The sequence below is a fragment of the Rhamphochromis longiceps genome, linkage group LG1 (genome assembly GCF_057381845.1).
Source record: "Rhamphochromis longiceps isolate RC_006_pf linkage group LG1, R_longiceps_female_GT1.1, whole genome shotgun sequence".
In the NCBI taxonomy this organism is placed as follows: Eukaryota; Metazoa; Chordata; class Actinopteri; order Cichliformes; family Cichlidae; genus Rhamphochromis; species Rhamphochromis longiceps.
In genome coordinates, this window is record NC_140557.1 from 42,551,510 (window position 1) to 42,576,199 (window position 24,690).

General features: G+C 43.2%; 1 protein-coding gene and 1 long non-coding RNA gene across 2 annotated transcripts; both read right to left on the minus strand.

The window, feature by feature from the left end:
• Positions 1-16,102: 16,102 nt before the first annotated feature.
• Positions 16,103-16,713, minus strand: LOC146679269 (uncharacterized). The gene is made up of 3 exons (XR_014912125.1): positions 16,679-16,713; positions 16,456-16,530; positions 16,103-16,235 (listed from the first exon to the last, which is right to left on the minus strand). It is a non-coding gene; the product is annotated as an uncharacterized LOC146679269 (long non-coding RNA).
• Positions 16,714-21,386: 4,673 nt separating this feature from the next.
• LOC146679270 (uncharacterized) lies at positions 21,387-24,097 on the minus strand. Its single transcript, XM_085412388.1, has 3 exons — positions 24,063-24,097; positions 23,840-23,914; positions 21,387-23,619 (listed from the first exon to the last, which is right to left on the minus strand). The coding sequence occupies exon 3, from the start codon at positions 22,947-22,949 to the stop codon at positions 21,387-21,389; it is 1,563 nt and encodes a 520-aa protein (XP_085268514.1). The 5' UTR covers positions 22,950-23,619; positions 23,840-23,914; positions 24,063-24,097.
• Positions 24,098-24,690: the final 593 nt, after the last annotated feature.

Genomic DNA, 24,690 nt, shown 5'->3' on the forward strand with positions numbered 1-24,690 from the left:
CACACACCCAAATATCGACATATAAGAAAAAAACATACAGCAACCCCAGTATACATGTGAATGATGGGGTTTGGACATCATCAGATGTACTCCTTGAGCAGTAAATTATCTGGACAACTTTCTGATTTCTTTCTTTTCTTTGGAAATTGCCATAAATCCATTCATTTACAAGACAAAGACGGTTCTGTGAGTTTATAAATTCATTTGAGAAAATAAATACAAATTTGTCACAGTCCCATTGCTTGACTTTAGAAACGTGGATAAGTGTGATTGGGATTTTGGTGGTTCACGGAGACAGCTCGCTGGTGATACAAGTCTAGATAGTTCTGATTGCTGCGGGTGTGGCTCAGTGTTATGGTTTTTCTCATTTTGGGTTTTAGTTTATACCTTATTGCTTTAGCTTCTGTTTAAGGTTTTGTCGTTTTTACAGCACGGTGATGCGGTGATTAGCACTGTTGCCTCACAGCAACGAGGCCCTGAGTTCAACTCCACCCTCTGGCTGGGCCCTTTCTGTGTGGATTTTGCATGTTCAGTGTTCAACCCACGTTTGTGTGGGTTTTCTCTGTGTTCATTGGATTCCATCCCACAGTCCAAAGACGTGGGGTGAGGTTAATCCTTCCAATGTTTCTCCACTAACCACTTCTCCGATGGCTCCTCTCAGTCCTACAATGCTGAGGAACTCCAGCTGATGCTCCGCATTGAGGAAGTGGAGTTGAGAAATCGTGAAGTGGAAGCTGTGCATCTTGCTGGAGCTGGAACACCAGCCTAGTAGCTCCATACAATCACCGCTCACGCTGCAAGACCCCAGTCTCCCCATGATGGCTTTGATGTGGGCAAGCACACTAAATTGATACTTTTAGAGAATCTGAGGTGGATTTATACTTTGGTGCATTTGAGTGTATTACTAAAGCTTTGAACTGGCCAAAGATGTTTTGGGCTTTGCTGCTGCAGTATAAGCTTTTTTGGTAAAGCTCAGGAGGTGTGTGCTACCACTGCTTCCCACTGCTACCCTGTCAGTGAACCAAAGCTTGGATCATGATATGGTTAAGGCTACAGTATTGCATATGTGACATATGTGGAGTTTGCGCATGAGAAAGGGCTGCTTTTTGATAAAGTCAAGGATTTTGCGCAAATGAAAGAACTCGTGCTTTTAGAGGGTTTTAAGAAATGCTTGCCAGAGCGAGTGATAGTCTATTTAAATACACTAAAAGCTGAGTCCTGGCTGATGAGTTTGCCCTTACACACTAGACTGTTTTTTCATCCCCAATGTGACACTATGGTTATCCTGGTGAGGGGAGGGCACCTGTCACCTCAACCTCATGGCGGCATGTGGTGACTGCAGGTGTTTCTGTTGCATGAACTTGGTCATCTCATTGCTGTTTGTCCAGTGCTAAGAAAGAAAGAAATGTTGAAGAACAAAAACCTCTCTGCTGTAGAGCCAATACAGTATCAATCTACTGTTGGTCAGCATAAACCACAGTGCCAGCAGTACAGTTAGATGAGGCGTTCATACTTTTATCTCTGAAGGTTTTCGTTCACTTACATAAGTGTGAGGGACCAAGTTTCTATCACAAGTATAAGGGATACCTCTGCAAAGCATTCTGAGGTGCAATAATGCGCTATAGTGCCTTTTCTGACCAGTCGTACTGTGGCTCAGATTTGTTGGTGTGGGGAATAAGAATGTGTATGTTGCTCATGCTGCTTTATATAGTTCCCCTATTTTCCCCTTTTAGTATTTATTTATTTATTGTCATTGTCAAGAACAATGAAATTGCGTTTGGGGCTTCCATACAACCCAAAAAAAAAGAAGAAAATAATAAAGGTGTTTGTTTCTGGCACCGTGCGAGTGGGGATTCAAGATCAGCTGACAGTTGCTGGTTTTGATCTTATTTGTGGAAACGATTTGGCAAAGGAGCAATAATAGAGTGTAAGGCTCAGACACTGAGGAGGGGAGACAAGAACACTAACACTGAGAAGAGGACATGTCACGGAAGTCGGGATCGCACTGGGGATTTACTGTTATTTTCCTGCACTGTAAATAAACGCACTGTTGCCTCAAAGAGTCCAGCATTTGGGTCCTCCTTTCCCCACATCCCCATGGTTGGCCAGCGCTAATCGTGACAGAATGATCCAGCCAAACATGGTCGCAGCAGACTCTGAGGAGAGGCTCAGGAGAGAGGTTTACAAACTATGTGATTTGTGGTGGGAGAAGCCCGGGGAAGCGTTACGTTGAGCTGTGGAGAGCCAGCTGCAGGAAAAGCTTTTTAAATTTCCCTGGCTGGTGGACTCTCTCAAGCCAGTCATCATGGACTTCCTGTTCTCCACCTTCCACCTCCACTCTCCAATTCAAGCTGCTCACTGGCCCGGGCACCCCGTAGATTCACAGCCTGACACGCTGGCCCTGTCATCTACATGGAAACGATGTTCACGCCACCAGCGCTCCTCACCGCAGCCGGATTCCCGGACATCTCAACAGCCGGCTGTGGTGAGTAATAATGACATTTTTTCATTTCCCACACCATCTGTGTTTTTGTTTAAAGTGGACAGTGACACCTCAAATGCTGCTGTAAGCCAGCCGTTAGCACAGCTAGCCTTGCCTCAGTCGGAGGTCTTCACTCCACTCTCTGCTTCACCATCTGCAGCTGCTGTGCCACCATCATCTCCACTGCCTGTGGCCACCTGGGCCTTACACAGAGTTTCTGTCTGATTTCTCAGACTTTATATCTAATTTAGTTCTGAGCTCAGATAAAATAATTATTGTGGGTGATTTTAACATCCATGTAGATGCTAAAAATGACAGCCTCAACATGGCATTTAATTTGTTATTAGACTCAACTGGTTTCTCTCAAACTGTAAAAGAACCCACCCACCACTTTAATCACACTCTAGATCTTGTTTTAACATATGGCATAGAAACTGAACATTTAACAGTGTTTCCTGAAAACCCTCTCCTGTCTGATCATTTCCTGATAACATTTACATTTACAATAATTGATTACACAGCGGTGGAGAGTAGACTTTATCACAGTAGATGTCTTTCTGAAAGCGCTGTAACTAAGTTTAAGAATATAATCCACCCAATTTTTCACACAGGAATATCATCAATACGGAGTGGTACGGAGTGGTAAGTGACGGAAGTGACGGACAAGGTAAGCGACCCATGTTGTAGGTGACGTCAGACGCCGGAGATTTTGGCGGAGAAAAAGCAAATGGTAGCATAGAGTTTAACAAAGGTTTTTCAAGCTTCAGTATTACCAAATATACTAATCAATTGTCATATAACTAACAACATCTGTTTTATCATCTCTAACACCCTGGAGGACAACGGGGAGAGTTTAGACGCTCTCCAAGATTACATCGACCGCTGTTTTCAAGATTTAGTAATGAAGAAGGCCCAGAGTGCATCTTCCCCGGCCAAAATTGAGACGCCGTCATCGAAGAGATGTCGCCCGGCAGACTCCCCCGGTACAACATCGCCTGCCGGCAAAGACATCGCAGACATCCTGGAGTCAATCGACAAGCGATTGTCCAGTTTCGATGCGAGGCTGTCCCTGGTGGAGATTTTACACCGGGAATTTAAATCTCTGAGAGAATCCCTGGAATTCAGCCAGCAGCAGGTGGAAACGCTTGCCGCTGAAAATGCCACGCTACGGGAGTCGGTTAAATCTCTCACCGATAACGTGACCCAGCTAAACATTGAAAATAAAAAAATAAAAGAGTCCGTTATCGATCTACAAGCCCGTAGCATGAGAGATAATCTTGTGTTTTCTGGTATTCCAGAAACTGCCGGAGAGGATGCAGAGGCAACGGTGAAAAACTTCATTAAAATCCACCTGAAGCTGCCGGAGGACACCGTAAAGAACATCAACTTCGATAGAGTACATCGCTTGGGGGGGCGTGCGGTCGCGGACCGGGAGACCACGGCCTATTGTGGCCAAATTCGGTCAATTCAAACAGAAGGAACAGGTGAAGAGTCGCGGCAGAGAGCTGAAAGGAACGGACTTCAGCGTGAACGACCAGTTCCCCAAAGAGATCCTGGAACGACGCAAGGTCCTGTTCCCAGTTCGACGTAGCTTCATCCAGAAAGGCTCCCGTGCTGTCATCGCCGTGGACCGGCTCTACGTGGACGGACAGCTCTACCGCGACCCCGGCACCACACCGTGGTTATATTGACTGCACTCCAGATAAGAACCCGCTACACTCTTTTCTTATTCATTCACACTTTCTCTTTTAACATGGGTTTAACCTAGTAATATCAGTATGATGTCATAGCAGATATAACACCGTCACCCTCCGTCATTGCTTTAATTGGAATGTTTCCGTTTCGTTTCTTTTTTTTTGTTGTCGCTCACAGTTCATGTGGTTTCTTTCTTTCTCTTGTCTTTCACTGCTGTGGTCACCTACTTCCCCACTCACCTACAAACAACACCCTCTATTTCTCCATATTTTCACACCACGATCACGCAAACACATCAGCTCAACGGCAGCACATTCACAACAGCCTCACAGCACGCACAGACTTGCAGGACACATAAGCAAGCCACGCTTGTTCATATTAGTGAATATTCACACACATAGTCAGACTTATGGAGCCTCTCACCACACTTCTTTTTCTCTTTCTATTTACAAACAAGGGATGTTTCCATATTCTCTCCACCTGTCTAAACGAAACACCCAGCATACATCATTAAACATACACGCACAATTAAGGGCATGCTGAGGTTTGTCACATGGAATGTAAATGGAGCTGGCACCAGAGGAAAGAGGTTAAAGATATTTAACCAGCTTAAAAAACTACAGGCAGATGTTGTTTTATTACAAGAAACTCACAGACCTGTCACAGGTTTAAACGAACTTAAAACACCTGAGTTTCCTAACGTGTTTGCAGCCGGTTATAATTCTAGACAACGGGGAGTAGCAATTTTAATACATAAAAATGTTAATTTTACAGTACTCGATACAGTTATAGATCCAGAGGGTAGATTTCTAATTATTAAACTATCAATATTGAACAAAAAACTATGTATTGTTAGTATATATGGTCCAAATGTTGATGAACCCTCATTCTTCCACGGATTTTTTAGTGCACTCTCTGAACACCTTGATTGCACACTCATTCTTGGCGGTGACCTCAACCTTGGACTAAATGAAGACATGGATAGGCTCAACACAACAGGAACTCAGCGCAATTGGCAGTCCACAAATATAATCAAACAGTATATGAATGACTTTGGTCTTTGCGATGCATGGCGCTCTCTTCACCCCACCAGTAAGGAATATACTTTTTTCTCGCATGTTCATCACTCTTACTCTCGTCTGGATTATTTTTTGGTCAGCAGCTCACTGCTGAGTGACATTTCAGACACTGAGATTCATCCTATAGCTGTCAGCGATCATGCTCCTGTATCTTTAACACTAATGCACAAGAATAATACTACGCCAAGAAAAAACTGGAGATTTAATATATCACTACTTAAAGATGAAGACTTTATTAAATATTTTAAAAAGGAATGGACTTCATATTTAGACTTTAATGACACTCCCGGAATATCTGCTTCTGTTCTATGGGAAGCAGGGAAAGCTGTGATGAGAGGTAAAATAATTTCTTTCTCATCACACAAAAAGAAAGAAGAAAACAAAAATATTCAGGAATTAGAAAAAAAACATCAAATCACTAGAAGAAGCCTACGCGTGCGACCAAGATCAGGAAACACTGAACAAAATATGCAAAACAAAACTAGAATTAAATGAAATTATTAATAAAAAAACACAATTCCTTATACAAAGACTTCGCTTGCAGAATTTTGAACACAGTAACAAATCAGGTCGATTTCTAGCTAACCAGCTAAAAATAAATAAAGAAAAAACAACTATATGTGCTGCTAAAGATTTATCGGGGAACACAATATATGATCCTGGAAGAATAAACAACATTTTTAGGGATTTCTATGAAACTTTATACTCACCACAAATAAACCCATCTAAAAATGAAATTGATCTGTTTCTTGACAACGTAACTCTTCCAAAATTACTAGACAGTCAAGCAATGGAACTGGATTCGCCACTGACGCCAAGTGAACTCCAGGAAGCCCTGATTAGTATGCCCAATAATAAGGCTCCAGGTCCAGACGGCTTCCCTGCAGAATTCTACAAAGAATTCTGGACAATTTTGGCACCAGTATTCCACAGCATGTTGCAGGAAATCGAGGAAAATGGCAGACTACCACCAAATATGAATTCTGCCAACATTAGTCTCCTGCTAAAACCAGGCAAAGACCCTTTATTTCCCTCAAGCTATCGTCCAATTTCTCTTTTAAATGTAGACCTTAAAATAATCTGCAAAGCTCTCTCAAAGAGATTAGAGAAAATGACCCCCCTCTTAATTCATCCTGACCAAACTGGTTTCATAAAAGGTCGGCACTCCTCAACAAACACTCGTAGATTACTTAATTTAATAGACTACTCATACGATAAAAACATCGAAACCATAATATTATCTCTAGATGCAGAAAAAGCATTTGACAGAGTTATTCGCAACTTTACACAAATTTGGTTTTGGAAACTCTTTCATAAACTGGATAAGAATATTATACAACTCCCCAACAGCTCGTATCAGAACAAATGACCAGACATCCTCCAGCTTCTGTCTCCTGAGGGGCACCAGACAGGGATGCCCACTCTCCCCCTCACTTTTTGCAATTTTTATCGAACCTCTAGCAGCAGCATTTAGACAGGCTACAACAATTAAGGGCATAAAATGTAAGAACATAGAACATAAAATCAGTCTCTATGCGGATGATGTGTTGCTTTTTCTGCAAAACACACAAACCAACCTCTCTGAGGTAATTACTTTAATAAACTGGTTTTCAAGAGTTTCAGATTATTCAATTAACTGGCCAAAATCTACAGTTCTCCCCATTAACTGCTCCTTCCATAATTCTTCCTCTGCCCCACTGCAATCCGGAAATATTAAATATTTAGGTATTAATGTCTCTCCTAAGCTTTCAGACTTAACTAAACTAAACCACATCCCACTTCTAAAGAAAGTAGAAGGCGATCTGACTAGATGGAAATCTTTACCCATATCACTCATGGGAAGGGTCGCCACTATAAAAATGATGATCTTGCCAAAAAGAAATTACTTATTTTTGATGATCCATAACAAACCATCACAAGATTGGTTCAGATCTCTGGATTCATATATTTCCAAATTCCTTTGGAAAGATAAACCCCCGCGTATCAGCTTAAAAACGCTACAAAGAAGCAAGGATAGAGGAGGATTAGATCTGCCTAATTTTCACCTATACTTCTTAGCCAACAGGCTTCAGTTCATCTCAGAATGGTTAAAACATACCTTCTTAGTTGAGCCCTGGCTAGATGTTGAACAGGCACTATGCAAGGATCTAGAGATTTCAGACCTACCATTTATTAGCTCAAACATCAAAAGACATGAATGCTTTAAAAGTATCAACATCAGCTTTTCTCTGACAGCATGGTGGGAGTTTCTAAAAATAACGGAGTCTTCATTAATCCCATGCAAACGTACACCTATCTGGAATAACCCTGACATATTACAAAACAATAATATGATTAATTTCCCAGAATGGAGTTGTAAAGGAATTAAATACTTAGAACATATATTAGAGGGAACAGAATTTATTCCATTTGACAGACTAGTTGCACAATATGGGATCAACAAGACAAGATTTTTAGAATATCAACAAATTAAATCCATATTAAAAAAGAAATTTAACCTCAGTCAAGTTGAATTACAAACACCACTAAGTGCGGCACATTTTCTTACTCTTAAATCCCCCAAATTATTATCTAAAATATACAGAACACTTTCTAAATTAGATGAATCAATATCACTTCCTATTGCAAAGTGGGAAGCAGATTTATCAGTCAGCTTAGACCAAAACTTCTGGTCTCAGATTTGCTTAAAAACCTTTAAATTAATTAAAAATCCCAGTCTGCAATTAATACAATACAAAATACTACATAGAGTGCACTATACAGGTCATCGGATGTTCAAGATGGGCTTTACATCTTCCAACAACTGCTCACACTGTCAAGGCAATACACCAGACAATTACATCCACGCTCTTTGGTTCTGTCCACCAGTGCAAAAGTTTTGGCGCGAGATATGTGAAGACTTATCAAAGTGTCTGAAATGTAACATTCCAACCTCCCCCTTCGTGTGTTTACTGGGTGCATGGGGGCCCGGCCCTGGAGCAGGGTGCCGCCGGTGCGTCGAACCACCTGGGGGGCTCTTCAACTGGTGGGGGAGATGGTCACATCTTGCAGGAGCTTTCCTCTCTTCAGGAACTCTCTCTGCAGGAGGGGGAGATACAGGAGAGGTGGAGGAAGATCTCAGCCTGGGTGTTTATTGTCTTATGTAGTCTGGAAGATGAGTGGATGGTGGGGTGGGTGCAGTTTTCTCTGTGGTGGGGTTGGGTGGACTGTCCTGGGCTCTGTGGGGCCGGGGGGCGCTGCTGCACTGGGCCCCGGTCTGGATGGGCCTGGGCCCCCTTTCCCTGGCGGGTCGCGGAGTGTGGGAGTGCCTACTGGGGTCAGCGGGGGAGCTGGCCCCAGGGAGGGGTTACCTGCCTCTCCCTTCCTTCCCTCCCCATCTCCAGCTGCCTCCCTCTTCCCGCTCCACCACAACCACCCACACATGCAGGGCCTTGGAGTAGGGGTATGTCACCAGGGTGCAGAGGAGGCTACCCCCCCCCTCTGTCCCCTTCTGGCTGCCTCTGCCTCAATTTTATCCCACAACTTAGACATTCACATTATTCACACTCTCATTACACATACATATAGGATCTTGGGGGTGGGCACAATCACGGAGTCCAAAGTACCATCAGGGTGTACACCTCACCCCTGGCGTCGTTGCCCACCTCTCAATTTTAAATACACTTAGACATTGAGGGCTAGCAGGAGGGACCATGCGCTTACCTGCTCCTCTCTGGCAGGTAGCTCCATGCCCTCCTGGGTTTTAATTGCACCTTAGAACACACATGCATCAACACTACAATGAGCGGGTGGAGGGAGGTTTGGAGTCTTCTCCCACCCCCATTCTCTGCGGCCTGCTGGAGCGGGAGGGCTAGGTGGAGTTGGCCGTCCGACTGCGGTCTGGAGTGTGGGGCCTCCCTGCTGCTACGGAGTCGGGGTGGTCTGCCTCTCCCCACCGCAGGGAAAAGGGTAACACCACCTGGGTCTGGGTGCAGTTCCCCCCTCCAGGGGCAAGGGTACCTAGACCCTGTTTGTAGAGTACGCTTGGGGAGTGTGATCGTGTGTACAGCGTCTCTTTATGTCTGTCTCCACGTTGGTTGAATGTGGAGTGAGTGCATATGAGAGCATGAGGGGGGGAATGGATGTTTGTGTCTGTGTGTGCCTGTATTTCTGTGTCTATATGTCAGGCTGGGTACCAGACGCCACCTCTCTGGGGACACCTCAGGCCCTCCAAGGTTTGGAGGCCTATCTCCACCTACCACCACTTCCCCTGCCGGTGGCGGACTCCCTCAGGTGTCGGTGCGTTGGTGGTTCTTTGTGTCTGGGGATGGGCGTCCAGGTACACACCGGCTCACTCCTTGGCGGCCGCTTATCGGGGCCTGGAGCCTGGGGCTCGCTCGGGCCCCTTCGGGGGTGGGGTGCCCCCAGCCTCTCGGCCTGGGGCTCGGTCACTCAGGCACAGCTGGCGGCCGGCGGAGCTCACTGGCGCGTCACTGCAACTCCCCCTGGCTTCTGCTCCGCGGCTGCTGAGTGAGCCCTCATCTGGGACTCTCCTCAGCTCTTACTGGAACAGTGGCGCGGCTGCCCCTCTGTTGGTCTTCCATGGTTTCTTGTGTTCTGGGGGCCTCTGGATGTCTGGAGTTTTGATCTCCTCCATACCTGCTTCACACCCTGGAGGACGGGGCTGTGGCCCCCCCACACTCCCTAGCAGATCGTTACATGGAGAAACCTTTGGAATACAAGCGCGCTGATCCACACAGGTATGCACACGGGTGTTCACTGCTCGTAGACCCAAATTACACCTTTCTTGGCTGCTACTTCGAAGCACATCTGTCCTGCGTGCTGCACAACAACATTGAATATTTAGTATTTACTGCTGTTTACACTTAGCTAGATTAATGCGATGGTGTTGTGTTTAGTATGTTGCTTTGTTTGGTTTTTTTGTCTTTTTTTGCTTGTTTTCTATTCTTCTCTCAACAGGTGATCCAGGAGATTTTATTTTATTTTTCTCCCCCCCTTTCTCACTGTCCCTCTCCCCTTCTGTTTTTCCTTTCCTTCCTCTTTCTTTCTCCCTTTCCTATCTCTCACTCATGTCTGTCCCGTCTGTAACATCTGAAAATAAAATATAATAAATAATAAAAACAAAGATCGACCAAATGGACCAATACGGCAATGCCACGATGATCCATTTGGCAAAGTAAATCCATTGGGTATCCTTGTTGGTCTTCAGACAACAATTCTGACGGCTAAAGAACCAAATGGGACAGGCAAAAAAAAAAAAAAAAAAAAAAAAAAAAAAGAACATAATCCACCCACTGTTATCATCTCCAATGCCCTGTACCAACACAGAGCGGAGCAGCTATCTGAACGTTACTCCAACAGAGGTCGATTATCTTGTTAATAATTTCACCTCCTCACTACGTACGACTCTGGATACTGTAGCTCCTGTGAAAACTAAGGTCTCTAATCAGAAGTACCTGACTCCCTGGTATAATTCTCAAACACGTAGCCTAAAGCAGATGACTCGTAATCTGGAGAGGAAATGGCGTGTCACAAATCTAGAGGATCATCATTTAGCCTGAAGAAATAGTTTGCTGCTTTATAAGAAAGCCCTCCGCAAAGCCAGAACATCTTACTATTCATCACTGATTGAAGTAAATAAGAACAACCCCAGGTTTCTCTTCAGCTCTGTAGCCAGGCTGACAAACAGTCAGAGCTCTGTTGAGCCAACAATCCCTTTAACATTAACTAGTAATGACTTCATGAACTTCTTCACAAATAAAATTTTAATCATTAGAGAAAGAATTACCAGTAATCATCCCACAGATGTAATATTATCTACAGCTACTCTTAGTACCATTGATGTTAAGTTAGACTCTTTTTCTCCAATTGATCTTTCTGAGTTAACTTCAATAATTACTTCCTCCAAACCATCAACGTGTCTTTTAGACCCCATTCCTACAAAACTGCTCAAAGAAGTCCTGCCATTAATTAATTCTTCGATCTTAAATATGATCAACCTATCTCTAATAATCGGCTATGTACCACAGGCCTTCAAGCTGGCTGTAGTTAAACCTTTACTCAAAAAGCATCTCTAGACCCAGCAGTCTTAGCTAATTATAGGCCAATCTCCAACCTTCCTTTCATATCAAACATCCTTGAAAGAGTAGTTGTCAAACAGCTAACAGATCATCTGCAGAGGCTTGTTTGAAGAGTTTCAGTCAGGTTTCAGAGCTCATCACAGCACAGAAACAGCTTTAGTGAAGGTTACAAATGATCTTCTTATGGCCTCTGACAGTGGACTCATCTCTGTGCTTGTCCTGCTAGACCTCAGTGCAGCGTTCGATACTGTCGACCATAATATCCTATTAGAGCGATTAGAACATGCTGTAGGTATTACAGGTACTGCACTGCAGTGGTTTGTATCATATCTATCTAATAGACTCCAGTTTGTGCATGTAAATGGAGAGTCCTCTTCACACACTGAGGTTAATTATGGAGTTCCACAGGGTTCAGTGCTAGGACCAATTCTGTTTACATTATACATGCTTCCCTTAGGCAGCATCATTAGAAGACATAGCATACATTTACACTGCTATGCAGATGACACCCAGCTCTATCTGTCCATGAAGCCAGATAACACACACCAATGAGTTAAACTGCAGGAATGTCTTAAAGACATAAAGACCTGGATGGCCGCTAACTTTCTGCTTCTTAATTCAGATCAAACTGAGGTTATTGTACTCGGCCCTGAAAGTCTTAGAAATATGGTATCTAAGCAGATTCTTACTCTGGATGGCATTACCTTGGCCTCCAGTAACACTGTGAGGAACCTTGGAGTCATTTTTGACCAGGACATGTCCTTCAACGCACATATTAAACAAATATGTAAGACTGCGTTCTTCCATTTGCGCAACATCTCTAAAGTTAGAAACATCCTGTCTCAGAGTGATGCTGAAAAACTAGTTCATGCATTTATTACTTCCAGGCTGGACGACTGTGATTCATTATTATCAGGAAGTCCAAAAAACTCCCTGAAAAGCATTCAGCTGATCCAAAATGCTGCAGCAAGAGTCCTGACAGGGACTAGAAAGAGAGAGCAGATTTCTCCTGTTTTGGCTTCCTGTTAAATCCAGAATTCAAAATCCTGCTCCTCACATACAAGGTCTTAAATAATCAGGCCCCATCTTATCTTAATGACCTTGTAAATGGTAAATGGCCTGTATTTGTATAGCGTTTTTACTAGTCCCCTCTAGGGACCCCAAAGCACTTTACACACCCAGTCATCCACCCATTCACACACACACTCACACACTGGTGGAGGCAGCTACAGTTGTAGCCACAGCTGCCCTGGGGCAGACTGACAGAAGCGAGGCTGCCATATCGCGCCATCGGCCCTTCTGGCCAACACCAGTAGGCGGTAGGTGAAGTGTCTTGCCCAAGGACACAATGACCGAGACTGTCCGAGCCGGGGCTCGAACCAGCAACCTTCCGATTACAAGACGAACTCCCAACTCTTGAGCCATGATCGCCCCATGTAGTACCATATCACCCTATTAGAGCACTTCGCTCTCGCTCTGCAGGCCTACTTGTTGTTCCTAGAGTATTTAAAAGTAGAATGGGAGGCAGAGCCTTCAGTTTTCAGGCCCCTCTTCTGTGGAACCAGCATCCAGTTTGGATTGAGGAGACAGACACTATCTCTACTTTCAAGATTAGGCTTCAAACTTTCCTTTTTGCTAAAGCATATAGTTAGGGCTGGACCAGGTGACCCTGAATCCTCCCTTAGTTATGCTGCAATAGACGTAGGCTGCCGGGGATTCCCATGATGCATTGAGTTTTTCCTTTCCAGTCACCTTTCTCACTCACTATGTGTTAACAGACCTCTCTGCATTGAATCATATCTGTTATTAACCTCTGTCTCTCTTCCACAGCATGTCTTTATCCTGTCTTCCTTCTCTCACCCCAACCAGTCGCTGCAGATGGCCCCGCCCCTCCCTGAGCCTGGTTCTGCCGGAGGTTTCTTCCTGTTAAAAGGGAGTTTTTCCTTCCCAAGTGCTTGCTCATAGGGGTCATATGATTGTTGGGTTTTTCTCTGTATCTATTACTGTACGATCTACTGTGCAATATAAAGCGCCTTGAGGCGACTTTTGTTGTAATTTGGCGCTGTATAAATAAAATTGAATTGAAGACAGGTAAGTGGCCTGTATATTCTTTTGGATTTCTCATGATAGGTAAGTTATCTGTTCCATTTCTAGAATGTTTTGCTTGCTGGTTTGACTATGTCCACACTGACATTTCTTACCTTCAAAGGTAAACCAAATGTTTGGTTGTTGTAAAACTTCAAAGTCAGTGTTGCATTGGTCCTTTCTTGGGAGCAGGGGGTGGGGGAGTCATCTTTTTTCTGTCGTGCTTTGGTTTCCCTTAGGTTGGGCGTAACACTGATGATAATAATAAGTGGATGAGAAAGGATGGATGGTTTTGAGATTATTGCTTTGATTCCATGTGTTTTGGCTCATTCTTCCTTGGACCATCTTGTATCTTATTGTCAAATCTTTGTCTCTGTTTAGTGATTCTTTGTTTGTTGTTAGTCATTTGTCTCCAGTATCATAGTATAGTGATTAACATATTTCTTGGCAAGTGCAAGGTCAGTGGTTAGATCCCTGCTGCAGACAAAAATCTCCTTTGGGGTTGCATCAAGAATGAATCTGGTTTACAACTAGGGCTGCCACGATTTGTCGACTAGTCACGATTACGTCGACTATCAAAATCGTCGACGACTGATTTAATAGTCGACGTGTCGTTTGAAGCTTTGTAAGATCGCAAAAGACGCAGGAATAATAGCAGGATTTAAGAGTGTAATAACGGACTGAAACAGAAGATGCCAGCTGCCGTTAAACCCCGAAGAAGAAGAAGCAGCTGTGTCCCAGAATTCATAGCGCGGCCCAGCTTAGTTTCCAACAATGGCGGTAGCTAGTTAGTTTTAATATTACTCTTATTATTCTTTCTGGGTCACAAAATAAACGTTTAACATATTTTCAGGCGAGAATGTAGCTGTGTAAACCTCAAATATCGGCTCAGTTTATCAGGACACCACATATTTTCAAAAGCGCTCCGACGTTTTCAGAGACGTCTGTTACCCACTAGCTCGATAGCTAGCCGGGGGCTAGGTCACTAGCGCCGTGAGAACACCGGACTCCCGGCAAATTGTTTTCAAACCCACCGCCGTCTTTCGCGACTCAGGTTAAATATATATGAGTCACTTAGATAAATTAAAAATGTTGTTGTTTGGCTTTTTTTTTTTTTTTGTATTTTATTTGTTCCTGAGTAAATCGGTTTGTCTGAGATTAAAGTTATAGTTTTTACACAGCTGAATAAATGTCAAGCAGACAGCTGATTATCAGAAGTGTGAGATGCTGGAGAATATACTCCGGTGTCCTGTTATATTTTAGATAGCAAGGAGTTTATTAAACTTTACCGAAACAATCTGCAAATTTCATTAAAATTGAATAAACTATCATCTTGTCTTTATTTTTAGTTAGCACCTTAAAAGCTTAAAGCTGTAAGCTAATGATAGTTATATAAGAGCAGATGCTGCTGGTGCAATAAGCTGTAGTTTTACGTCCAGTGGATGATGATCTGATTAGTCGACTAATCGCATAAATAATCGGTGACTAGTCGACTATCAAAATAATCGTTTGTGGCAGCCCTATTTACAACTTCAGATTACACATGCTGTGGTGAGCCCTTGTGATAAGGGTAAGCTGAAAGTAGCTTTTTCATTTATATCTTGTCTAAAATGTAACTTCCATCATTGCCTAGTCAGTTTCAGTTATGTCTTGTTACCCTGGTCTTTCTACTTCCCTTGATTACCACATACGCACACATGAGGCCTGTACCTATGTACAGGTGTGTGCTTATAGCGTCTGTTTCTGTTTGTCTCTTGTCCACGTGTCTGTTTATCCACCCTGTGTGTTTTTATTTTGTTGCTACGATCAGCTGATTTCGGTTTGTATGTCAGAGGAGGAAAGTAGAGATGCAGTTTACCGCGTGGATATGGACATTACTTTTGTTTTTCATACAAAAAAGGATGAGACGCCGGTGGTAAAGTGGATACTGCTACAGGACAGAAACAGCTGCATTATACTGCTAACACAACTTCAGCTCTTCGCAAGTACAGCATGCTAACGCTAAGCTAGCCAAGGACCCAGAGTGACGTTTAAGCTAAGTAAATGCTGACCCCAGACCAGCACCGTGATAAAGTGAGCCATCATTTGCGGTAACAAACAGGTAACAAAATGATGAGCAGTCAGGTGGCAGCCTCCATTTCTACCTGTTCATGTTTATAAAGTAGAATCACTGTGGTGGTCGCTTTAAAGTCTCTTTGTGCTGGTTCTCATCTTTGCTCTGTGCTGTTGGCTGCTAACAGAGAAGATCACATGTGTCCACATTGTGGTAGTGTGTGGGGCTGTAGCCTCTAGGTTTATATTGTTAAATGGTAATTATGAAACCCTGTGTTTCAGATCGTCTTACAGAGTAACATGGAAGAAGCATAACGAGTAGTATAGCCAATGTCTTTCTCCTCTTTTTACTTTAGTTGTTTTGAGTAATGACCCCAACACTGATCACAACAAATGAGGGAAGTACTTCCAACATTCACAAACATTTGACCGCTTGAGATATAATATATTTGCATGAATGTAGGCTTAAAACTTTCCTTTTGGTGAAGGATACAGTTAGGGCTGGATCAGGGGACACTGAATCATCTCTTATTTATGCTCTGATCGACTTGGGCTGCTGTCATGGTCCTGGGCCAGTATTCTTAGTTTCTTGTATTTTTGTATTTCGTTTCTTATTTAGGCCATGTTTCCTGAGTTGTCCTGTTGTGTTGTTACCTAAGTGTAGCTGCCCACTTGGAATTACCACTCGTGACGCAGAGAGCTTCGACTGATGCAACTTTATTCTCTCCTCTTTAAACCACCGACAATATGGCACCGTGAAAACTATAAAGATGCACAAACAAATACCATTAAACATTCAAGTAGAAAGTGCAGAAATGTTCGCATTTTACTATAGAAAATTATTTTGATTAACCCAAATAGTGATATTGACATAAATCAATAGTTTTTAAACTATTTATGTTACAGCATTTAATAAAATGAATTAACAACAACCTTTCTGTGTCTTAAATACATAAACAATCGTTTGCAATCATTAACCAACCTCTTTCTGCTTCCAAGGGTGCTAATCATGCTGAATCAGCTAGCCAACCTCCTCCATGCGCATCTCTTAGCCAGTCTTTCCACACCACAAACAAATGACATGCATACACAATAAAAAACGAATTCAACCACATTGAGTAAACTTTCAAAGTTATAGCATGTGACAGATAAATAAAACACATAGTTTTGCATGAGTACCCTCAAAAACAAATGCTTTTACTCACTCTGAAGCAACATGTTTGCGTCGCCTCACCGAGAACAGAACAGGAAGTCTGACACAATAAAAGAGGAAGTGCTAAGGTACTCTTCAAAATAAAAGTGCAAAGTAAAGTGGCTTTGCCGGCATTTACACTCCCACCAAATCCTGATACAATGAACGAACAAATTCACAAAGCAAGTGAATTGTACAGGATTTCTTATACTAATAAATGACTGAATTGAACTATCAGAGTTATACAGGTAAGTATACTTAATGGATTAAGGTAGTGTATAAACATAACTAGTATTGCCTTAACATATTTTGTTTTATTTAATTCTCAAGGAGTAGTACTAGTTTTTGGATTGGTCTCTCAATTACTGAAGGTTTAGAAGGGGCATCTTGCTTTCTTTGAGGCTTTCTCTCCCCAACTCGTACTTTGACTCGACGGACTAAGCCATCATGGTCTTGAAAGATCTCCACAACTCGACCTAGCTCCCAATGGTTTCGTGGGAGGTTGTCGTCCTTGATAACAACGATATCATTGACCTTGAGGTTACGCCGAGGTAAGTGCCATTTTTGCCTTGTTGATATGTTGAGCAGATACTCTCTTTTCCAGCGGCCCCAGAACTGTTCAATAAGATATTGGACTCTTCTCCATCTTTTTGTAGCATACACATCTTCCTTCACGAACACTCCGGGGGGTGGAAGAGCAACCTTTGTTTTCATCATGATGAGATGATTCGGCGTTAAAGGTTCCAGTGCATGAGGATCGTTGATTCCATCAACTGATAATGGGCGACTGTTGACAATAGCCATGGCTTCATATAGCAGCATTCTGAGGGAGGCATCATCAAGCCGACCTGGGCACTGTGCGAAGGTAGCATTCAGCAGATTCCTAACCGTTCTTATTTGCCTTTCCCAGACACCTCCTGCATGGCTGGCAGAAGGGGCGTTGAAGACAAATTCGCACTGTTTTTCAGATAAGAAGGTCTCCAATTGCTTGGCGTCGCATTGCTTAAGTGCTTCCTTGAATTCGTTCCTAGCACCAACAAAGTTGGAACCTTGGTTGCAGTGTAATTGTTGGACAGCTCCTCTAAGACTGATGAAGCATCTCAATGCATTGATGAAAGAGTCTGTTGACAAATCTTCAAGCATCTCAATATGGACAGCTCTTGAATACAGACACGTGAAAATCAGACCATATCTTTTGTGTTCTTTGCGTGCTGTCTTCACAATGAACGGGCCAAAGCAGTCCATGCCACTAAATGTGAAGGGTGCTGAGGCTTCAAGACGTTCTTTAGGGAGTTCAGCCATTCGCTGGCTCTCTGTAGGTCGTCGAAGTTTCCTGCAAAGCACACAGGTGTGTATCATTTTGGCCACCAGTTTGCTCCCACCAATGACCCAGAATCCATTTGCTCTAAGCTCCATTTGTGTCTGGCTTCGACCTTGATGGCATGTCTTAGCATGGTAGTGGGACACAATGAGCTTGGTTATATGACTGTTGCTTGGTAAGATGAGTGGGTGCTTCACTTTGTGGCAAAGAGACGACCACTTTAATCTCCCACCAACACGCAAGAGTCCATCAGACCAGATGGGGTCAAGACTGAAGAGAGAGCTTGAGTTTGGAAGGTCCCTTTTGGGTTGAAGCGTTTTTATCTCATGAGGGAAGGCGTGCTGCTGTACGATCTTTATCACTGCTTCAGCAGCCTTCTCACGCTCCTCGATCGTTGCATGTTCAGTATGCCTTTGTTGAGACCTCAGTCTTTTGATTCTTGCAACCACCTTTATGAGTTTCGTCCAAGATGAAAACTGATTCAGGCGATCGAGAATATCATTGAAGGTACTGACGTCAGTTGCGAGCACCTGAATTGTCTTGACTTCGGGATCACCAACAAGTAACTCAGCTGGAGTGCTGGGTGTTAGACGTAACTCACGTTCCCAGAGAAACTTTGGTCCTTGCAGCCAGTTTGTAGAGTGGATGTCTGAAACATGAAGCCCTCTGGATGCATGATCTGCTGGGTTTTCTGAGGTGTCCACATAATACCATTGATTGGAATTGCTGTTGTCTCTAATGAGTTGAACACGGTTTGCAACAAATATGTGGAACCTGCGAGCGTCATTGTTGATGTAACCAAGTACCACTTGGGAATCGGTCCAGAAGAATTCATCATCAATTTTCATGTCAAGCTCAGCCTTTAACAGGACGCTTACTTTTGCAGAAACCACCGCCGCTGCGAGTTCAAGCCTCGGGATACTTGTGACCTTTGAGGGTGCCACCCTTGCTTTTCCCATCACAAGGCTGCAGTGAACCTCATCCTTGTCATTTTTATATCTCAGGTAAGAACATGCACCATATCCTACGCAGCTGGCGTCCGAAAAATGGTGTAGCTCTACTCTGACAATGTTTTGGAAGTCGTGTGGGTGGTAACATCTTGGAATTGAGACCTCATTCAACTTGGAAAGACCATTTATCCATTTCTCCCATCGTGGCTTCACATCTTCTGGGAGTGGGTCGTCCCATCCAATGCCTCTGTGACAAAGCTCTTGTAGGATATGTTTTCCACTTAGGATGAATGGAGCGATAAATCCAAGTGGATCGTAGAGTGAGGCAATGACAGACAAACAACCACGGCGGGTTGAAGACTGATCTTTCAGGCTGATGTTGAAGCTGAAGGTGTCTTCCTTTATCGACCACTGAATGCCAAGAGCACGTTCTGAAGGGGATGGGTCAAACCCATGAGGTTCAATGGTTGCTGCTCTTTCAGAAGGGTCTAAGTTGGAGAGAGCAGCTTCTTCATTTGAGTTGAATTTGTGAAGGCGCAGGCCTCCTTTTCTGCACAACTCTTGTGACTGAATGATCAGTTCTTTGGCTTCCTCAACTGATGAAACGCTGGCTAATCCATCATCAACGTAGAAGTTTTTCTCCACAAAGGCTGATGCTAGAGGATAGTCGGTTTGATGTTGTCGTGCAAGATGCTTTAAACCGAAATTGGCGCATCCTGGAGATGATGCAGCTCCAAACAGATGAACTGCCATTCTGTACTCCTGAGGTTCTTTCTCCAAATCACCTTCTTTCCACCAGAGGAATTTCAAATAGTTTCTGGATTCAGGGGTGACAGCGAATTGATAGAACATTCTTTCAATGTCACAGATTACGGCCACGGCTTCTTTCCGAAATCTGCAAAGCACTCCAACCAGAGGGTTGATAAGATCAGGTCCAGTTAATAGGGTATCATTCAGAGAGACACCATGGGATTTGGCCGAACAATCAAAAACAACTCTTAGTTTGTCCGGCTTCCTGGGGTGATAGATTCCATGATGTGGCAGGTACCACTCGGTCTGCCCCTGAGATGCTATAGGAGCAGGCTCTGCATCACCCCTGTTGATGGTTTCTTCCATGAATGTTCGGTACTGATCGTAGTATTGTTTGTTGGCCTTTAGTTTTTTCTTGAGACACTGTAGACGTACCGTGGCTAACCTCTTGTTGTTTGGCAGGTTGGGTGGGCTGTTCCCTTTGAAAGGGAGAGGCATTTCGTAATGTCCGTCTTTCCTTTGTGTGATGTGATTACTGAGGAACTGTATGAAATGGACATCTTCTTGGGACACATATTTGTTCTCATAGGTTCTCTCAGCAAAATCTGATTCCAGGGCTTTTAGAACATCTGTCGCTGATGGAACAGGCAACTCTTTTACTGTGAGCCGATGCACAAAGCTCTGGTTTCCTTGTCTGTCTAGGTGGGGATTTGATGAGCCAATTATACTCCATCCTAGTTCTGACCTTTGTGCGAAGGGTTCATGCTTGTCACCTATGATGACTTCAAGAGGAGCCAGCGCAGATGGACAGTCATATCCAATCAGGAGCCCTACATCACAATCTTGGAGAGGCGGCAACTTATTTGCCAAGCTTCTGAGATGAGGCCACAGTAATGCTGTTTTCTTCGTTGGGATGTACGACTTATCAACTGGGATAAAGTCGCGGCTATAAGCCTGTTGTAGTTGGATACAACTCTCAGAATGGAGTCCTCTAACTTGTAAACTATGAACACTCTTACTCGAGATGACTGTGTCAATAGCCGTCATTGTACTGAGTTTCAGTTTTACTGGTTGGACATCCACATTCAGCTTATCAAGTATGTCGTCCAAGACAAATGTTGAGTCACTTTGTGTGTCTAGCAATGCATAGGTGAGTATTTCTCTGTGTGGCTCTTGTACAGAAGACACAAAGACTGGGACAATACTTGAGGTAGCCGAAACGCGTTGTGTTGATGTATGAGACATGACCTTGTGTGTTTCCTGGTTTACAGGTTCTTCTGTGGGAGCGGAACTATTTGTTACTGCTTCTGCAGGGCTTTGCTTCCTGTTTTCATGCAGGCAGGTTGGATGACGACGTTCACAAATGTTGCACGTGTGTCGTCTTTTGCAATCTTTGGTGATATGACCTTTTCTTAAACATCCAAAGCAGAGCCGGTTTTCATGGATGAATGCCCTTTTATCTTCAACACTCTTAGCTGTAAAGATGGGACACTTTGAGATTCCATGAGTTTCACTTTTACAAACAGAACAAGGTGATTTTGATTTACTAATGTTTGTGTCTTGTTTCTCCTGAGCGGAACTCTTTGGTTGCATGTTTGTGTTGAAGACTTTGGCTCTCTTTGGGATTCGATCATCTACAGGTTTGAAATTCATCAACAGTGGAGAAGCTATCGGGTTGCAAGCTATCCGTGCTTCTCTACTCAGGAAGTCTGTGAAGCATGCACTTTTGGATAGGTGCCAGATTCGTCAAGTTCATCTACAACAATTCGACTCCACTTGCGCACGATCCATTCTGGCAGTTTTTTGAGCAATTTGTGATTTTCTTCACAATCGTTTAGGATAGCTAGTCCTTTGACGTGTGGGATTGCTTCAGAGCATCCTTTGAGGAAGTCGGCAAACTCTCGTAGCGCTAGTGGGTCATTTGCGCTGATTTTCGGCCATCTCATGAGTTTATCACGAAATGCTTTCTGTATAATGAATGGGTTCCCATATCTGTCCTCTAAGACTTTCCATGCTCCCTTGTATGCATTTTCTGAATCTTGGTAAAAGAAACCTTCTACCGCTTTGCGTGCTTCTCCTGCGAGATAATTTTTCAGATAAAACATCTTCTCGCTTGCTGGAAGGGGGTTTCGGTCAATCAGATTAATGAATGACATTTTCCAATCGGTAAACTGCAAAGGGTCCCCACTGAATGTGGCAGGCTCAGGGACTGGCAAGCGATTCATACTTAATGAGCTAGCGATTGCTTGTGCTAAGCTGACAGACTCCTGGGTCATTGTCATTTCTGGAATTGCTTTGTGGGGTTGGAATGATGCGGCATTTGGATTCAGCTGAGGTTCAATTTGCCTTCTGTAGCAAGCAGAGCTAATTTTACTATCAATTTCCCCGTTGTGGTTCTCAAACCCTTCAAGGCTGTTGTACGCTTTCACGCGAGCTATTGCTATAGCAACTTCTTTGTCTGCTTGTAACTGCTGTAGTTTTGCTCTTTCTTGTTCCAACTGTTGTTGCATTTCCACCTCTTTTAGTTTAATTTCTGACAACATTTTTGCCTCTTTGAGTGTCCATTCACTTTCTAACTTGTGAAGATGTGCTTGCTGTGCTTGAATTTCTTCCATAGCCTTTGATTGCTCCAGCTTGGCAGCAAGCTCTGCTTCTGCATCTACTCTACTGTTGCGGGTACAGGATGAGCCAGAGTGACGGCTCAATTGCTCTGACAACTCTATAGAGCTTGCAGTTTCTGTTATGCTGTTGCCAAAAACAGACCCATATTCGTTCTTGCTTAACACTTCTCTTACTCTTTCTTTCTCAAGATGGTTATTATATTCCTCATGAACGGTCTTTAGACGGTCACTTATGAGGTTACATACCTCCTTTGTTAGCGTAACACAGGCGTCCATTTTGTTGACAATGTCAGGTGTGGTGTTACTGTTACGCAGGATAGGTTCATACTGTGAACTTACAGCGTCGTGCTTTGCTTCAATGTCTTGCTGCAGTTTATTCAGGTCTTCTGCTGAGCAGAGGGATTTTAGTTTTGTTCTAGTTTCCCTTGCTACGAGCTTCCAAGAGTCATAAGTCTTGTTGAATGATTTTTCACGCTTTCTGATATCGTGCTTTTGCATCTCTAGGCCTTTCTCTGTTAATTTTCTCTCACGTGAGCTAGATTTGCATGGTGCGTTCATAGGGTTGCCTGTTTCTTCTTCTGATGAGCTGGATTCGCATGGTGCGCTTGTGGGGTTGTCTGTTTGCTCTTCTGGTAGTGACATTTTGTTTCCGTAGCTGCCTTAAGTTGATTGTAGCTTTGATTGCCTTACTGCCTGACTATACTTTAAAGCTGTAGTTAATCTTTACCACAGAGTAACGCTGTGTCAAACATTTACTGATTATGGACATTCAAAGGTATGTTTAGCGTAAGACAGCAACAACAAATGTTCATAAATTAGCTAATGAGCTTCACCTTTTAAACCTTTTCATAAACAGACATCCTGTGAATTATTATTCCACAAAAAACACATTTCGCTCACCAAGAAACATTAACCAGATTCAGGAATATTATGTGTTGGCAGTCCATGAATTAATTTGGCCTCGTAACATTATTTAAAGAGTTTCTAGTTATGCATTAAGCTTGTGCATGTGTGTAAGCAGTCCCGTGTTTCTTCTTGGTAGTCAATGTCTCTTTTAGTATCTGGAGTCTTGAGCTTTAGTATGCTGTTCTTTCTAACCTTGCGAGTGGAATCAGCTGGCTGGTAACAGGTTGGTAGCTGGATCTCTGATGAAATGGTGTCAGGATCTCTGCAGGGATGGCAGGTCTCTTGCAGTCAAGGAGTTTTCACTGTAGCTGCCCACTTGGAATTACCACTCGTGACGCAGAGAGCTTCGACTGATGCAACTTTATTCTCTCCTCTTTAAACCACCGACAATATGGCACCGTGAAAACTATAAAGATGCACAAACAAATACCATTAAACATTCAAGTAGAAAGTGCAGAAATGTTCGCATTTTACTATAGAAAATTATTTTGATTAACCCAAATAGTGATATTGACATAAATCAATAGTTTTTAAACTATTTATGTTACAGCATTTAATAAAATGAATTAACAACAACCTTTCTGTGTCTTAAATACATAAACAATCGTTTGCAATCATTAACCAACCTCTTTCTGCTTCCAAGGGTGCTAATCATGCTGAATCAGCTAGCCAACCTCCTCCATGCGCATCTCTTAGCCAGTCTTTCCACACCACAAACAAATGACATGCATACACAATAAAAAACGAATTCAACCACATTGAGTAAACTTTCAAAGTTATAGCATGTGACAGATAAATAAAACACATAGTTTTGCATGAGTACCCTCAAAAACAAATGCTTTTACTCACTCTGAAGCAACATGTTTGCGTCGCCTCACCGAGAACAGAACAGGAAGTCTGACACAATAAAAGAGGAAGTGCTAAGGTACTCTTCAAAATAAAAGTGCAAAGTAAAGTGGCTTTGCTGGCATTTACACTAAGTGTTTTCCCTTCGTGACTCTTACCCCCTGTGTGCCCCTCTGTGTATTTTTGAGCCCTCGTCTCTCTTTGTGTTTATTCCATGTTTCCCCTGACCCAGCGTTTCTAGTTCCTTGTGATGTTTGTAATATGGTACTTGTGTGATTTATTCTATGGCTTCTAGTTTTGATCCCTTGCCCTTCATGTCTCTCTGTGTCCCCTCTGTTCTGTGTAATGGTGTCTTTGCATGTTTGAGTTTGTTTTCTGTCCCTCTGCATTGTGCATTATGTTCTCATGGTTGGTCTTTTGTTACTCCCTCTAGTCTAGTTTCTTGTGTTCCAAGCTGAGTATTTCCCTCCACGTATTTTGGTTCTTAGAGTCCTCTGCCTTATGGTTTATGTCTCTGTGTTTCTTAGTTGCTGTCTCCACTGTGTCAAGTTTGCGTCTCTGTATGATCCTTCCTGTTTTACTTTGATGGTCCATGTCTTATGTGAATGTGTCCTGCTTTGTTTGTCTCGTC

What these genes read in the sequence shown, in the direction of transcription:
- LOC146679270 (XM_085412388.1), bottom strand. Translation starts at nt 22,949, where the DNA reads ATGTCACTACCAGAAGAGCAAACAGACAACCCCACAAGCGCACCATGC.